Below are 16,902 nucleotides of genomic sequence, written 5' to 3' on the forward strand. Positions count from 1 at the left end.
CAAGGGTTTGCTGACATCTGCTGGTCAAACATTGCAAAAGCACGTTTGCATCTGCAAAACTGTCACTGTATCAGACTGGTTCAGTTACTCTCTCAATTCAATAAACACCGACACAAATGTGTTACATTTATTTTTAATTTAAAAAAAAAAAAAATAGTAATAAATCTAGATCTAGGGTATATTGCTTCTGTTTGTTTAATTCACCATATCCCTAAAAAAAAAAAAAAAAACACAGATGTGTATTAATGTAAATACACTTTCTTTTTTGTGTGTGTGATTTTGATAAGAACTGGAAAGAAACAAAGAAAACATGTTTAACTATTCACATCATACAGCATGAAAGTTGAAAGTCATCTTTTATTGCACAATAAAAGATCACGCATCAGACTGTGGGGTTTTCTGATTGGTCCACTTGAAGATACAGCTACTTGAACAAAATAACATACAGCAGCATGTAAAAAAAAAACACACAAAGCCTGACTTCAGACCGATACAGAGAACACACTGGGCTTTGAGTCGCTAGCAATCCATAACATGAGACCCAGAATAGAGACTCCTTTCACCTCTAATTATTATTATTATTATTATTATTATTATTATTATTATTATTATTATTATCATTATTATCATTATGTTTATTTAGCAGATACCTTTATCCAAGGTAACTTACAAGAACTAGGATATCTGAACTACGCATCAGCTGCAGAGTCACTTACAACAACGTCTCACCAGAAAGACGGAGCACAAGGAGGTTAAGTGACTTGCACAGGGTCACACAATGAGTCAGTGGCTGAGCTGGGATTTGAACCGGGGAACCTCCTGATTACAAGCCCTTTTCTTTAACCACTGGACCACACTGCCTCCTCATCCAAGAAGCAGGACACTGGAGAAACATTTGATTGATCATCGTCTACATTTACATTATTTATTTATGTTTGTCCTTTATCTGCATATCCAAGACCAGATAAGAATGGGGTCCCATCAAACCATTAAAGCTAGGATCCTGTTTCTCCATGCGTTCCTTTGATCATGGACTTACACTGACATACAAGAATAATACAAAGATGAGGAATAACAATAAAAATAATAATAATAATAAAAATAATAATAATAATAATAATAATACCAGCCCGAGAAAGTTCAGTACTCAGACAAGAAAACTCTGGTATTTGCCAAGTGACCATTTTGAATAAGTTAAATGTTTTTCTTTTGCTATTTCTACTTCCACTAGAGGTAAAACTGATTAGTTTAAAGGGAAAGCTGTCCAGATCTGTTGAATAGTCAGGCTGTCTTGATTATAGCTCTCTAGATTAACCACAACAGGCAGATTTCTTTGTAAACTTGACAGGTTTCCCTTCGTAAGTCAAATATAACTTAGAGGTATATAAAAAAAAGACACTGATAACAAAGAAGTGTAAAATAAATACATCTGAAATACATACGACTCTAAAAACATTGGACCTGTGGATACATTTCTGAAACGTAACAGAAGAAATACATATACAGTAAAACAGTGACAAACATGTACACTGAATAAATAGTAATTCACTGTCATTGACCTTCAATTGAATTTGAAATAAAAAAAAAAAATAACCAACATGATTTCAAGTCTTTATAATGAGAACTGGAGTTGAACACTAAACACTGAATCTGTCTGCTGGGTTCTGATACCAACAGTTAGCTATAAAAACGACAAAATAAAAAGGTCAAGCGATCAAACCTTCCAGAATGTCAATGTGTGGTTAAGAGGCAGAACAGTTTAATCATCTGAAAGCAGGACTGCTCATTATTAAATAAGTCAATAGAGCTCGTGTGCTCCCATTGCAGAAGTACACATAGGAAGTACCTGCTGAGTTCAGGGACCTGGCTCCACTCTTACTGCACGTTGGTATTATCAGAGCCCCTGTAACTCTGTTGAAGGAGCTCGATAAGAAGGACATTCCCTCAGCTTTGAGGAATCCTAATCTCGGATTGTGAACGTCCATCAAAGTTCTTCTACGGTGTAACTCTTACGTAAATCTCAAGTGCTATTTAAAAGATATTTTTCGCTAGCTCTACACATGGATTTTTGTAATGCGTATTTCGGTCACAACAGAGCAATCTCTAAACTACAAAGAAACCAGGTTTCACCTCTTTCAGTAATGAAATACTAATCTGATCTCTTTGGCCAGATGAAGGGACCTCACGGGCCTGAAAAGACGTGTCTGCTTGATCCTCACGATGGTCCAATTTCATATTGCTCTCCTAAGAGTAAAATTACAAATAATTACAGAAACCACTATGATCGCGTTTTTTTTTAGTAACCCTTCAAACCCAGGGTTTAAAACGTACTGACGGGCTGCATCTGCTCATCCAAGCTGTCCGTTTCCTCCCTGTGATACTCGAGTCACTTTCAGATGTATTTGAAGAAGAAATCTTTTAAACAGCTCAGTTCCCTGTATACCTTAAGGAGACGTGCAATGTACACCAATCACACGATACCAAGCAAGGGTCAACACGTCTTCTCAACCAGCTACGTAGAACACTTTTTAAAAAGTCATCTTGCACAACACAAACCATTTCAGTTTGAATTGGGATCGACGCTAAGAAGCCCTGTCTTATGCTTTCAATAATGGACCTGCGCAGAAACATCCATGTGTGTAACACTACATATGGCATTTTGTACATTGAATATATCAGAAAAATTAAAATTAAAAAAAAAAAGGGCAAAAGGCGGTTTAATTATATTTGGTAAAGTTTGGCGTAAGAAAAAGCACAAGATGGATCCGACCGATTCAAGGCAACAAAATAGCAGATTTGTGTTGGTTTATGAAGATGTCGTAATGAAATCCCGTGGAATGGATAGCACACAGCAGTAGACTTGCTAAGTCTTGGTTTTCTGCAAAAACTTTCTGTAAAGAAATGGAAAGAAAAGTGACTCGCCGAAGAGGCTTATCTACAAAAACAACACCACCAAAAAATTATAACAAGAGAGGGACAAGATTGACCTAAACAGCAACTTGAAACAGAAATGACATCATCTGAACTCCAGTCTCGTCAGCTCGGCTCTCTGAACTCCGGTTTCGCTGGCTCTCTGAACTCCAGTCTCGTCAGCTCGGCTCTCTGAACTCCAGTCTCGCCGGCTCTCTGAACTCCAGTCTCGCCAGCTCGGCTCTCTGAACTCCGGTCTCTTCCGGTGATCACGTCTCCCCTCCAAGCTCAGCAGGAACACCAGGGTGTAACACATCAACCTGTCCCCCTGCAGCACTCGTTCTGTGTGCTATTTCTCAGGTTAATGGCTACACTCTGGTGTACCAGCGGAACTCGGAGAGCAGGCAGGATTCTGAGAGCCACGGGGCTGCTTTCAAACTTCAAAAGAGTTGTACAAAGTGTGACAACAAACAGAAAAGCACATATCTAAACCACAAGAGGAATCCATTGGTGAAGACATCTCGGATATTCACTTCTGTACTGAGTTGCTTTTTTAATGGGATTTAGTGACAGAAACGTGAAGCATGGAACACAAAACTACAGGCTTTCTTGTATTATTAAAAAAATAATAATAATATATAATATTTTCAAATCATATATATATATATATATATATATAGCTTGATCTAACCTACAGTACTAATACATGGAAAAAAGGGTAAATGATACAGAAAGGCCGCACCCTTTACAAGCTCTGTGTCTTGTACCCTACTGAGCTCTTCCCGAATTCGCACAAAAGCACGCTATGAACATCTTTGAAAAACATTCCTTCTGTACTGGGATCCACCCATGTGCTCTTGTATCGACACAGCACACTAGCATGTATATCCAGGACTGACTCGACTGCTCCAGGACAAGCACAGGCGTCCTGGTGTGTCTGCAGGGACTTTTAAAAGCATTCTGCAATACATTACAATTGCATTTTAAAAGGACTGTTTAAAAGTGACATAGCGAAAGAGATTTCTATTATATATATATATTAGTGATGACTGTGGCTTCTTCTGTCCCCGTCCCCCCCGCCCCACATGGTATTTTACAGATTCGTAACATTAAGAGCTCTCGTTCACTGCTCCTGGAGTGGCCCGGGTGCATTTCTCAATATCTTTTTTTCAGCTCGCCAGATAGCAGAAAAAAAAAAAAAAAGATTTAACCTTGGCTCTTTGAAGCTATCCCCAGCGACAACTTCTGAAGGCCTCTAGAATTTCCTTTTGTTTTTTTTAAGCAGCGATATTTCTCTTTACTGCTGGACCCTGGTCTGGGGGAAGATTTGGGGTTGGTTTAGTTTTTGCACACAGATCTGGGAAGAATTTGAAAACCCTGTTAACACCAACAAGAAAACCTCGCAAAATACAAAACAAACTAAACCACCAGCACTGAGAATAAAATATAAAGACGCATCGCTGGATCAGGACCCCAAGCGTGGACCCTGCTGCAGCACAGTATACTGAGGGACCCTGCTGCAGCACAGTATACTGAGGGACCCTGCTGCAGCACAGTATACTGAGGGACCCTGCTGCAGCACAGTATACTGTGGGACCCTGCTGCAGCACAGCATACTGAGCGACCCTGCTGCAGCACAGCATACCGAGGGACCCTGCTGCAGCACAGTATACCGAGGGACCCTGCTGCAGCACAGCATACCGAGGGACCCTGCTGCAGCACAGCATACCGAGGGACCCTGCTGCAGCACAGTATACCGAGGGACCCTGCTGCAGCACAGTATACCGAGGGACCCTGCTGCAGCACAGTATACCGAGGGACCCTGCTGCAGCACAGTATACCGAGGGACCCTGCTGAAGCACAGTATACCGAGGGACCCTGCTGCAGCACAGCATACTGAGCGACCCTGCTGCAGCACAGTATACCGTGGGACCCTGCTGAAGCACAGTATACCGAGGGACCCTGCTGCAGCACAGTATACCGTGGGACCCTGTTGAAGCACAGTATACTGAGGGACCCTGCTGCAGCACAGTATACCGTGGGACCCTGTTGAAGCACAGTATACTGAGGGACCCTGCTGCAGCACAGTATACCGAGGGACCCTGCTGCAGCACAGCATACTGATCCACCTGCTTTGAGAATGCTGTGAAGCACTGGGCTGAAATCCAACCTCCAGGGTGCTGTGTGCATGAGCAGCAGCTTCACAAAAGACCACCAGTCTGATCACTGAACACAAGCTGGGCTTGAGGGCAGGGGCAGGACTCTGCATGCTTCAAACCCTTAGAGACACTCTAGTGTTTGTTTCAAATCAGCTCGAGACAGGGGGGCTAGAATTATCACAAAGTGCTGTGGAGGAAATCTATAAACATTAATAAGAAGTGTATAATAAAAGACTTTACATTTAGATTTCTGACCTACACATCACACACTGGTAACTCGGTTGTACAGTACGAAGGCTGGCCTACAGCAACTCCTCCCCCTCCTCAGCCGTTTGCTCTGCACAGTCCCCTGCGGGCGGCGGGGGCGGCTCCTGTTCTGTGCTGGTTGGGTTCTGGGTCTCTGGAGGGGTTTCAGTCTGAGAGGTGGTCTCGTCCTCCTTCACTTTCCTCTTCTTGCTCTTGGGGCTCTCCTCCGAGGGGCTGGCCTGCTGCACGCTGGGCAGCGCCATGCTGACACTGTGCGGGAGGAACATGTGCGGGTACAGCAGCCCGTGGGACACGCCCGGGATCAGGAAAGGATTGAAAGCCAACGGTCCGCTCGCAGTTACTGTGGGCTCGGGGTGGCTGCTGGTGCTGGTGTCACTCTGCCTCTCCTCCAACTCCTCTCCTTTGGGTGCGTCCGCAGGGTCCTTCTCTGCCCCGCAGGAAGAGGGCGATGTGCTGCTGCTGGTGACGGTGGTGCTGCTGGTCGCTGCAGTGGCTGCCGGGTTCAGGAGTCCGCTGACGCTGAACATGTGCGGCTGGACAGCGGCCATGCCGTGCAGCATCATGGGCAACATGTTCAGCCCGCCCTTGCCCTCCTCCCCAGCAGGGAGCGCTGTGGCGAACCCATGCGGGAAGCCCATGAGTCCAGTCAAGGGGATCCCCTGCATGTTCCTCAGGTTCTGGAGGCTCACCAAGTCCATGCCGCTGATCAGTCCGTTCATGAACAAGGGCCCCATCGTGGAAGGGGAGTCCGGGATGCTTCCGGCTGCCCTGACCACCTCGCTCCGGGGACGCCTGCCTCTTCTCCTGGGGCCCGGGTCTCTGAAGACTGGCTCTGTGAGGATGCGGCTGAACTTGTCTTCCGGGAGAAACCCCTGCAAGACACAGATGCGTCAGTCTGCAATCAATCAGAAATGAGAGCAAACACATTCCGAAAAACATTAACGATGTACAGCTTTCAGGAGGATCAGCAACTGCTGATTAAAATCACTTTGATTTGTAACAGAAGGATTTGACTTTGTATGCGATAGACTATTGCAGTTATAGAATTCTGAAGAAAAAAAACACCTAACAACATCTTTATTACAGTTTCTTTCAAGTTTCTTTTAGTGATTTTAAATAAAGACACACAAAAGAAAACCGTACTGAGTGCTTGACGATCTCAGCCCAATCTGGTGCCACAGCATACTCTGCATTTGCATCCAGCCACCGGGACAGCTCCTTAATGGCTGGGGCCATCGCGCCTCCCAGCTAGAACACAACAAGAAACACACTCAGTACAAACACACACTCGAGCCTTAACCCTCCCCTCTACACTTACACACACTGGAGCCAGCTCCTTCACACTGATGAATCTCCCCTCTACACTTACACACACTGGAGCCAGCTCCTTCACACTGATGAATCTCCCCTCTACACTTACACACACTGGAGCCAGCTCCTTCACACTGATGAATCCCCCCTCTACACTTACACACACTGTAGCCAGCTCCTTCACACTGATGAATCTCTCCTCACATGGCACAGTTACACACAGGCTTGCATTATCAACCACACAATCACAAGCAGGATGACACCAGTTCTGCTAAGCAAGGCTGATGATCTCTCTCTCTCTCTCTCTCAGAGAGCAAGTGAAGATACCAGGACTTCTGTGACTTCTGAAGATACCCTCCTCCCTGTGCCCTTCCCCTCCTCCCTGTGCCCTTCCCTTCCCTCCCGGTGCCCTCCCCCTCCTCCCTGTGCCCTTCCCCTCCTCCCTGTGCCCTTCCCCTCTCCTTCGTGCCCTTATCCTCCTCTCTGTGCCCTTCCACTCCCTCCAGGTGCCCTTCCCCTCCTCCCGCTGCCCTTCCCCTCCCTCCCGGTGCCCTTACCCTCCTCCCGGTGCCCTTGTGCACCACAGGGACCCTCTCCTCCCCGGTCAGCGAGTTCACATCCAGCTTGCTGGGGTCTTTGCAGCGATGCCTCCTCTGCTTGGGCCGCTCCGCAAAGCCGTGCAGGATCCCAACGTTCTGTCCAAAAGAAAGCACCTGATTGGATGCTGCGACTCCACTGGAACGATGGGTTCTACAGTTTCTCAAAGTCTGCAAACACAGACTCCCATTGCATAGCACTTTGACACATTCCTGGTTTTGCAAAGTGCTTAACAGGACACACCTGAGATCGTTTACCTATACGCTGCGGCTAATCAAGCCTGTAGTAAAACCTGGAATGGGTGAAACGGCAATGCAATAGGAGTCTTATTTCCATCCCTGCAACAGGAATACTGCACTCACATGGGAGAAGGCGGGCATCTCCATTGTGTAGTTGGGATTTTGCCTGAGCCACTCCAGCAGGCTCTTGTTGGCGACCTCCCTTTCCATCACCACACTCTGTGCTTGTTGAGTTTGTGTGGCTGGGTTTCGCCTGTCAGACCGCACGGACCCAGAGCAAGGCAGGCCTGGACCCTCCTGACCATTCTGAGAACAAAAGCAGCAGAGCAAGTCAGAATCCCGCAGTCACATGACATCTTCACATGCACTCACGCCAGGAACATGTTCCGAATAGTAACGGCTCCCTTACAAGCCAACAGCAACGCGATGCTGTCAAACAGGAGAACAACGGTACTGCTGGTAATCGGTTCAAGGATAAGCAAGAATGTATTTATGAAAGGGTTTAAACAATATATACTGCAGGATGTACACAAGCTAGTCCTCGAGCAGTCAACTGACCTTCGTGCTGGAAACACGATGAGCAGCATCAGCAAACCCAGTACATTAACAACACCTTCTCTATCAACAATATTCCGTGTTTATTTCGTCTCGCTGTACTGGACGTCATTCCGACGCGGTCACCAACCTGCTCCTGATTCTGAAGGCTTCTGTTTCTGGTGAATCGCAGGTCCACCCCTTCCACGTTCTTCCTGCGACCCCTCCTCCTCCTCATGACGGCGTCGTCCCTGCGCAGGTTACCGTTGACGATCTGCCCCGTGACGGGGTGAATGAGGCCGGCCTGCAGGATCCCGGCCATGTCCAGCCCCAGTGAGCTCTGCGGGGGGCCAACGGAGGCCAGCTTGAGGGAGCCGCCCACAGACAGATCCCCCGCCTTCGAGAGGTCCATGGCGGCCTCCTGCCAGCCGTTCAGAACCACCGGGATCTTCTCCATCCTGCCCTGCTTAGAGCCCGCCTCCGATTCAAACTCAAACCCCCGCCGGCTTCTTCCGGGGTCCCGCATGAACGGCATGCTCATCAACCCATCCTGGCAAGCAAAGGGACAGCAGTGATTACAGTCAGGTCTACCAGCTGCAGCCCCTCACTACAGCACTGCTCTCCACAGCGCAGCCCCTCCACTACAGCACTGCTCTCCATGGAGGTGCAGCCCCTCCACTACAGCACTGCTCTCCACAGCGCAGCCCCTCCACTACAGCACTGCTCTCCATGGAGGTGCAGCCCCTACACTACAGCACTGCTCTCCACAGCACAGCCCCTCCACTACAGCACTGCTCTCCAGAGCGCAGCCCCTACACTACAGCACTGCTCTCCACAGCGCAGCCCCTACACTACAGCACTGCTCTCCACAGCACAGCCCCTCCACTACAGCACTGCTCTCCACAGCGCAGCCCCTACACTACAGCACTGCTCTCCAGAGCGCAGCCCCTACACTACAGCACTGCTCTCCACAGCGCAGCCCCTACACTACAGCACTGCTCTCCAGAGCGCAGCCCCTCCACTACAGCACTGCTCTCCACAGCGCAGCCCCTACACTACAGCACTGCTCTCCACAGCGCAGCCCCTCCACTACAGCACTGCTCTCCACAGCGCAGCCCCTCCACTACAGCACTGCTCTCCAGAGCGCAGCCCCTCCACTACAGCACTGCTCTCCAGAGCGCAGCCCCTACACTACAGCACTGCTCTCCAGAGCGCAGCCCCTACACTACAGCACTGCTCTCCAGAGTGCAGCCCCTACACTACAGCACTGCTCTCCACAGCGCAGCCCCTACACTACAGCACTGCTCTCCACAGCGCAGCCCCTACACTACAGCACTGCTCTCCACAGCGCAGCCCCTACACTACAGCACTGCTCTCCACAGCGCAGCCCCTACACTACAGCACTGCTCTCCACAGCGCAGCCCCTACCTTAGCGAGTTGGGGGACGCCAGCCCCGATGCTGAAGCTCAGGCTCTGGGTCGCTGGGACCCGCGCGGAGAGGAAATTGTTTCTGTGAGCGATGCTGTTCGCACAGCTCTGGGCAGACACAGAGCTCGGAGAGTCAAACTGCTGACTAGAAGATGGCCATTTCCCCTTCAGGATGGCATGGCAGATGTTATCGATTCGGTTGATGATTACCCGATCCTGGGAAAAAAAAAAACATTAAAAAAAATAAAATCGCACCATTCAGTGGAGCTCAGAAGATCCTGTCAATACGGAATAATGGAACTGAATCATATCAGTCCAGGTTTTCACCTTTGGCCACTCAGAGAAGGAGTAAAGAGCTTTCTCCTGCAGCAGCTGCGCGATGGTGGGCTCCCGGGTGTCCTGCAGAAGCCCCTCCTGGATCTCAAAGCGAGCAGCGTGGGCAGAGTACTTGGCATCTTCTTCACAACTCTCCACAGGAACAGCTGAACAGGAAGGAAGACTGGGCATGAGGTCACTTCCTCTTGCGATTCAGATACTGCGCAACATTCACAAAGCCATTTACTATACCGGCAATTTTACATGAATAATATTAAAGCTAACAAACTGTTATCCCTTAAGTGCATTAACAGTATATTAAAGCTATTTAAAGCTTTAGATGGCTTACCTGTGAATGATAAAATACCAACCTGGTTTCCCCTATTTTATTGTGTGTGAATAAAGCCAGATTAAACCTTAAATTAAAATAATCCTTAACCCCTAACTGATATCCCAGCATACCTGTGGGTTGGGGTTTTTCCTCATTCAGGGCTCCTACAAACATCCCCCTCTCTTCTTGTCTGGGTGCTACCAGACCAGCTCCAGCCTCTGATTTTATGGGCTTAACGTCTGTGAAGTGCTGGTCTTCGCTGTACTCCTCCGCTCTCAACTCCCCGACTGACTCCGTTCCTGACGATGCAGGCGGAGCCTCCAGAACTGAGAACGCGGGAGACGCCTGGTCTGCCCCTTCGTAGGTTTGACTGCTGAGGGTATTTTCATCTCCAACGTCGCAGACACAGCCTTGTCCAGCCTCCCTCTGTCCCTCCTCGGGCTCTTCTACATTACTCTGGTCATCATGCGAAAGATCGTCCTTCTCAAACTCCAGGTTTACACTCTCGCTGCCGTCGCACAGGCTTGGCGCGCTCTGGGTGATGTCAGAATCGCTCAGCTTTTCCTCGGGTTCCCCGATGTTCTCCTGCACACTGTCCTCGCAGTCGTGGTTCATTTTGAGGTCTGTCACAGTGACAGGGGGTACGTAGTCAGGTGCACAGTGATCACCGCAAATGCCTGGAATTTCAGGCTCGTCTTGAACGCTACCCGGACCAGTTATTTCCTTAAACAGCATGAAGCTGCTTGGTAAAAGCTCCATGCTATTGCCTTGGGAGTTCAAGCTCGGCATGGTCATGCAGTCTGGCAGGGAGCTTTCTGCTCTCTCCTCGGCTGGCTGGGCTGAATCCAGGAACTCCGACACCAGGGTCTGCGCTCCGAGGATCGCTCCCGATTCGTTAAATATATCAGCTGCGTTCGAATGCTCCGTGCTGTCCCACTGGGTCTGTATCTCATCCAGGCCGCCCGACGGCACCATCAGATCGGCCTCGCAGTGGCTCTGCTCGTTCCCTAAAGGATCTGCGTGCAGCTTCCCTGCGACCGCCTGCGCGTCGGCTTGCACGCTGTACGTATTCAGCATGCTCTGCCCTCCAGTGTCCGTGTTAAATGGGAAAGCGTTGGACGAGTCTTTCAAAGCTTTCCCATGTAGCGTGTTACCTGCCCCCAAGGTCTCATCATGGTGAAGAGAAGCCAGATTCATCGAGTCCTCCATGAACACATCCTTACTGCCGGGCCCGACCTCGCCAGCACAGGGGTCCATGATGCTCCCTGCAGCCTCCATGGCATGGTGGGTCCCTGGGTAAGGGACCGGGGAGGCGCACTGGCTGACACTGGCTTCATAGAGGCAGCAGCGCGCCGGGGCGTGGCCGGGGTGGCGCTTGTTCTCCTTCTGCACGTAGTTCCTGTGCGCCTCCAGGAAGTAGAGCTGGGGGTCGTTGAGGATGTAGTAGTCAGTGCGGCTCAGCCCGTGCTTGGCGGCCCCGATCAGGAGGTCCCGGTCGTGCTTGCCGCACTCCCACCACACGGGGAGGTAGAGGCTGGGCTGGCACAGCTGGAGCCGCGAGGCCAGCTCTGGGTGCCGGAGGACTTGCTCGCGCACCTTCCGCAGCAGCTCCATCCGGTACAGCGTCCGCGCCGCTCGCTCCTCCGTGATCGGCTCCACGAACACGGGCTGGTCCAGCGGCCCTGGGGACACAAGTTGGGCATTAGCGTCTCCCAGTGCAGTCAGGTCTCAGGACACATCTGGATGATCTGGCCAAGTTATATTACAGGGACCACTTGGGCCTGCTGCAATACAATAAGGTTTGTATTGTTTGACTTTTGCATTGCATCTTTCCAGGGCTGACCCTTTTTTGTGTATAAAACTTGGCCCTTTTTGTATTTATCAAATCAGTCTATGGCTGGTCTCTCTATTCTAACCTGGTCATTTGTGTACAGGTGAAATGTTTTCAGACAAGATACAAAACAATTCTACATGCAGGGCGATGCGAGAATCTAAGGACACTTTTAACTGAAATCACAAAGTAGAATATAAATACTAATAAAGCTCAGGTAGTTTAGACATTGATAACAGCCTGTGCAGTTATAACTGATCATCTCCAGTTTCTCTGAGTCACAGTGCTGGGCAGCGTTTAACTCTTTCACAGCAGCTTGTAAGTAAGAAAGCTCAGCTCCCCTCTACCTTCGTCTTTCCTGGGAGGCAGTCGGCAGGAGCAGCGACACATGGCCACGAAGCTGTGGAAATACCTCTCCAGGCTCTGGTCTGTCTTTCTCTCTAACCGAGCGAACATCCTGAACTGCGTCCAGTCGAAGCACTTCTTTTCAGGGTCGAACACCACTCCAAAGGAAGAGACTGTCCGGTAGAAATCTGCCTGTTCCCTTCTGGTCCACCTGTAGAGCGAGAGTGTTTGCAGGTAACCCTCAGGAACAGCTCCTGCATTGCATCTTTCACAAGCACTCGATCTGGGCTTTCTCTACAAGCTGCTTCAGGGGTGAAACATTGAGGCTCACATGAAGTGCTGTTGTCCTCGTTTGAGGACAGGCTATTTTCTATTAACCCATTAAGTGCTGTTGTCCTCATTTGAGGACAGGCTACTTTGTAATTTCTTGGAGCTTTTTTTTTTTTTTTTTTTTTAACTGGCATCTAAATAAATTATTTAAATGTTCTCTTTGACTATATTTGTCAATGGCTAAATATAATGTATCAATCAATATACATAAATCCAACTTGTGCTCTGATTTGGTACCTCATGGGTTATTTTTTGTAGGTATCCTGGCTCTTTTCTCAGCATGTAATAGTTTTAAAAGGTGTATAGACTACAAGCGCAGTCACCTGTTCTGCATCTCCAGGAACAGGGGGTCTGGCTCCACGACCCTCCTCCTCATTTCCTCAGACAGATGCCAGGTGCCGTGGCCGTCCGGCACCAGGAACTCGCTCCGAATCAACTCCTTCCGGTTGAAGCGCTGGTACGCAGTGATCAGCCGGCGCAGTCTCGCGGTCAAGGAGGAAGCAACCGGCCACACGGGTCTGTCTTGATCGGAGCAGTCCAGGGCTTTAACCAAACACAAACACACACACACACACACACACAGCTTCACAAGGCTGAACGCTTGCACAGTGTGTAAAACGGGAAATAAACCCAAATACAGGAAATGGTTTTGTTTTAGGTCATGCTTTGATATTTTTGGCATCCTGATGCATTGTACATAATAATGTTTGTAAGTATAACAGTCCAGAGGTTTTTTTTTTTTTTTGCGATTAATGTTTGTAAGTGAGATGCAGCCAATCACAGGATTCACTTTGACAGTGCAGAAGGAGGAGCAGCTCACTCACCCGCAGTGACGTTTTCTACTTTGTCTTTTGCTTCGTTACAGACGACAGCTTCCTCCTACACAAAAACAACAAATACAAATGAAGATGAGACGTGCTTCAGAGTGCAGTCACTGCGTTGGAGAATGAATAATGCAAAAAGGGAATGCGGTTTACTTATCATCATGCCAGAGTCCCGGCACGTCATGTCCCATGCTAACACTAACAGCATTTCACCAAGCTCATGTTATTTAACACGACTTCTCCTCTTCTCTCTGAAAGACTGAACCTCTGGAAGATTAGCAGCGATGGCACTCCGACCCACACTACACCCGGTGACAACCGCCTTTAACCCACTTCTTTACCAGCAGGGACTGTCACCAGTGTGAGCGCCGGACACAGCACCATTCCCACCACAGGGGGCTCGAACAGCATTCCACGAAACAAACTGAAGACAAAGGGATGGGAACCTGGAGCTGTACTGACATCTTCAATGTGAAATAAAACTTACTTCAGCCAAGTCTTTATCGCAATCCACAGCCTCCTTGTTGACCAAATCATCTTCTTTACTTGTGTCGCTCCTGAAGGAAAACAAAACAAGCAAATCAGAAAATCTATACTTGACTGTCTAGATCAGATGCTGTCTCCTCCTCACCCATTACTTATAACAAGTTATAAACATTCTCTAAACTGATGTACAGAGATGGAAATCAGACTCCCATTGCATAGCACTTTGATCCATTCCTGGTTTCTACGAGTTTAATAAGACACATCTGAGTTTGTTAGCTATACAATGTGGCTAATCAAAGCTCATAGAATGGGTGACGCAAACCTCATTCAAATGGACTTGTTAAACACGACCACTATGCAGCTTTGATCCCAGGGTGCCAGGTGAAGTTAACTCTGCTGCTGATCAGAGTGGGAGCTGCCCTACCTCTCACTGAGCACGTCTGCCACCCCCTGCTCCATTTCATCAGGCATCCCCACCCTCTCCAGGAAGCACAGCTTGGGGTCTGTCCGCATGGCATGGTACCGTTCATACCCTGAGGGAGACAGAGCAACACAGGAGCCCATCAACAACCTCAAGAGAGAGAGGACTACAAAGGAGCCCATCAACAACCTCAAGAGAGAGGACTGGAAACACAGGAGCCCATCAACAACCTCAAAAGTGAGGACTTGAAACACAGGAGTACATGCTGAGTTTTCTCGCAGGTAACACTGCAGTCCTGAACGGCTCTCACCATGCTTGTGGACGCCTAAGAGCAGAGATTTATCAGCGTCCCCATCCCACCACTCCGCTGGAATCTCCAGGTAGTCAATATCAGGGAGCAGCACGTCCAGGTCGCTGCGGCAGGGGGAGAGAGAGAGAGAGAGAGAGAGAGAGAACGAGAGAGAGAGAGAAAGAGAGGGTTCACTGAGCAGCCTCCCTATTTGCCGGCTCACACTCACAAAGCCAATGCAGAGAAACAGGAACAATGATAATACTGTGTGTTTGGTTACCGGCTGTGAATGCCCTCTAAAGCTTTGACAGCCGCCTCTCCCAGCACCTCCGCCTTCAGGTAGTACAGCATCCTCACTCGAAGCAGAACCCTGTGCACAGCAAACACACACAGGCTCTCAGTATCATGGGTATAAGCAGCATGCACACACAGTCATCAGTACAGTGCGGGAACGGCAGCATGCAGGGGTCCACACAGCCCACGGTCTCACTTGTTGCAGTGTTGTTTGAGGTGCTTCTTGTAGCTGTCGTCGTGAAGGAGGATCTCGGGGTTGCAGCTGACCAGCCAGTCTGCGCTCTTTATCTCCGGCAGGGACATCGGGTTCTTCAGCTTCTTCCCCTTCCTCCCCCTGGGAACCGGCGCTGACAAGCCTGGGGAGCACAGCATGACAGTAATGAGGTCATTCATCTTTGAATCGTCAAGGTGGCCGGGGTTGAGAATCACATTCCAATGTCTTCCCATCTGTACGGTTGATTAACAATTGATTCTAAAACCATTTTCAATGAATGAATGACAGGTGAAAATTGTCATCTGTAACTTTAAATAATGTCTATGGATATTATCCAGTTAATGGTTTAACTATTGGATTGGTTGGTGTCCATCATATACAAGAAATCTGTTTTTTGATTAACAATTGCTTCAACACATGATGAAGACACACTGTCGAAACGCGTGCTTTGTTTTTTGCTTCAATAATAATACATACTATATATGTTACTGTTTGAGGTGCGTGGAGCAGCCCGACATGCTGATATATTATATATACATATATATATATATATATATATACACACACACACACACACACACACATATATGCAGGGTGATTAGAAATAAATCTATCTATCCATCCATCTATATATAAGTCAATCAATTCTACCAGAGTGGTTCTGCAGGTCCTGGCTGTGCCCGTCCTTGGTGGGGGTGATGAGGTCCCAGATGAAGCTCTTGATCTTCTCATCTCCTTTGTAGTGTTTGACACAGTAGACCAGTAGAGCCCGGCAGATCAGCTCCATGTCCTTCTCCACCAAGTGCCACTTGAACCTGCCGTGGGTCAGGATGTCCTTCCAGCGGCCCCAGCTGCAGCAAACCACACAGAGCAAACACACACTGAAACCACGTCCTCCCCAGAGCTGAGCAGAGTCCTCCTCATTGCAAGGGCCCTCGGGGGCTTCTCAACGAGGGCTAGCTTTGTGAAGAGAACCTGCTGACCTATTCAGAATGACTTTAAACCGTCTCCCTGTGTTACAACGAGGTCAACCGTCTCCCTGTGTTACAACGAGGTCAACAGTCTCCCTGTGTTACAATGAGATCAGCCGTCTCCCTGTGTTACGAGGTCAACCGTCTCCCTGTGTTACAATGAGGTCAACCGTCTCCCTGTGTTACAGCGAGGTCAGCCGTCTCCCTGTGTTACAATGAGGTCAACCGTCTCCCTGTGTTACAATGAGGTGCACAGAGCGGCCCGACATGCTGGGAGTTTGAGGACTTGCAGTTAAAACATTCAGCCACCAGATGGCACTGACTGGTCCTGGACATTTCTTTTGGTTCCTATTTAAAGACAGCTAGTATCTGTGTGCTAACGTTCTCCTGCTGTTCTGCTCGTATCTGCTCCCAGACCCACCCGAATATGAGCAGATTCTTCTCGACCCGGAAGCACTCGGCCCGCATGTAACGGCGGTGCCTCTCGTTCAGGCGGCGTGTTCGGGAAGGCCGGTCCTCGGAGTCGCTCTCCAGCTCGGAGAACTCCATCAGCTCGTCGTCCTCGAAGGAGTTGTAGTGCCGGGTCTGCTTCCGCACACGCGGGGTGTCGATCACCAAGCTCTCCTGCAGGGGGAGACAAAACACAAGCAGCACATTGGTCTCTGCAGGATGCACGCATCAATATACAATGGAAGGCTTTGCCATTATTGCGGTGCTTTAAAATCCATTCAAAAGAAAGCAGCTTCAGTATTGTGCTAGATGTAATAGAAATGAAAAGGATGAGCCATATCTGTTAAATGAGCAGA

At 48.8% G+C, this 16,902-nt stretch overlaps 1 protein-coding gene across 4 annotated transcripts in view; it reads right to left on the reverse strand.

The window, feature by feature from the left end:
• Positions 1–339: 339 nt before the first annotated feature.
• The window catches only part of LOC131698548 (chromodomain-helicase-DNA-binding protein 6-like), a 38,719-nt gene continuing 22,156 nt past the window's right edge, over positions 340–16,902 (reverse strand). For all 4 annotated transcript variants that reach the window (XM_058990644.1, XM_058990643.1, XM_058990640.1 and 1 more), the window contains 18 exons: positions 16,518–16,720; positions 15,777–15,976; positions 15,108–15,267; positions 14,898–14,987; positions 14,639–14,742; positions 14,332–14,440; positions 13,909–13,978; positions 13,422–13,476; positions 12,921–13,140; positions 12,270–12,478; positions 10,223–11,773; positions 9,773–9,927; positions 9,446–9,661; positions 8,169–8,567; positions 7,607–7,789; positions 7,205–7,342; positions 6,480–6,584; positions 340–6,208 (listed from right to left, as the gene is read on the reverse strand). In XM_058990644.1, the coding sequence (XP_058846627.1) occupies positions 5,372–6,208; positions 6,480–6,584; positions 7,205–7,342; positions 7,607–7,789; positions 8,169–8,567; positions 9,446–9,661; positions 9,773–9,927; positions 10,223–11,773; positions 12,270–12,478; positions 12,921–13,140; positions 13,422–13,476; positions 13,909–13,978; positions 14,332–14,440; positions 14,639–14,742; positions 14,898–14,987; positions 15,108–15,267; positions 15,777–15,976; positions 16,518–16,720 (5,004 nt within the window). In that variant the 3' untranslated portion in view covers positions 340–5,371. The remainder of the gene's footprint in view (positions 6,209–6,479; positions 6,585–7,204; positions 7,343–7,606; positions 7,790–8,168; positions 8,568–9,445; positions 9,662–9,772; positions 9,928–10,222; positions 11,774–12,269; positions 12,479–12,920; positions 13,141–13,421; positions 13,477–13,908; positions 13,979–14,331; positions 14,441–14,638; positions 14,743–14,897; positions 14,988–15,107; positions 15,268–15,776; positions 15,977–16,517; positions 16,721–16,902) is intronic.

This window comes from Acipenser ruthenus, chromosome 18, assembly GCF_902713425.1.
Source record: "Acipenser ruthenus chromosome 18, fAciRut3.2 maternal haplotype, whole genome shotgun sequence".
Taxonomy (NCBI): Eukaryota; Metazoa; Chordata; class Actinopteri; order Acipenseriformes; family Acipenseridae; genus Acipenser; species Acipenser ruthenus.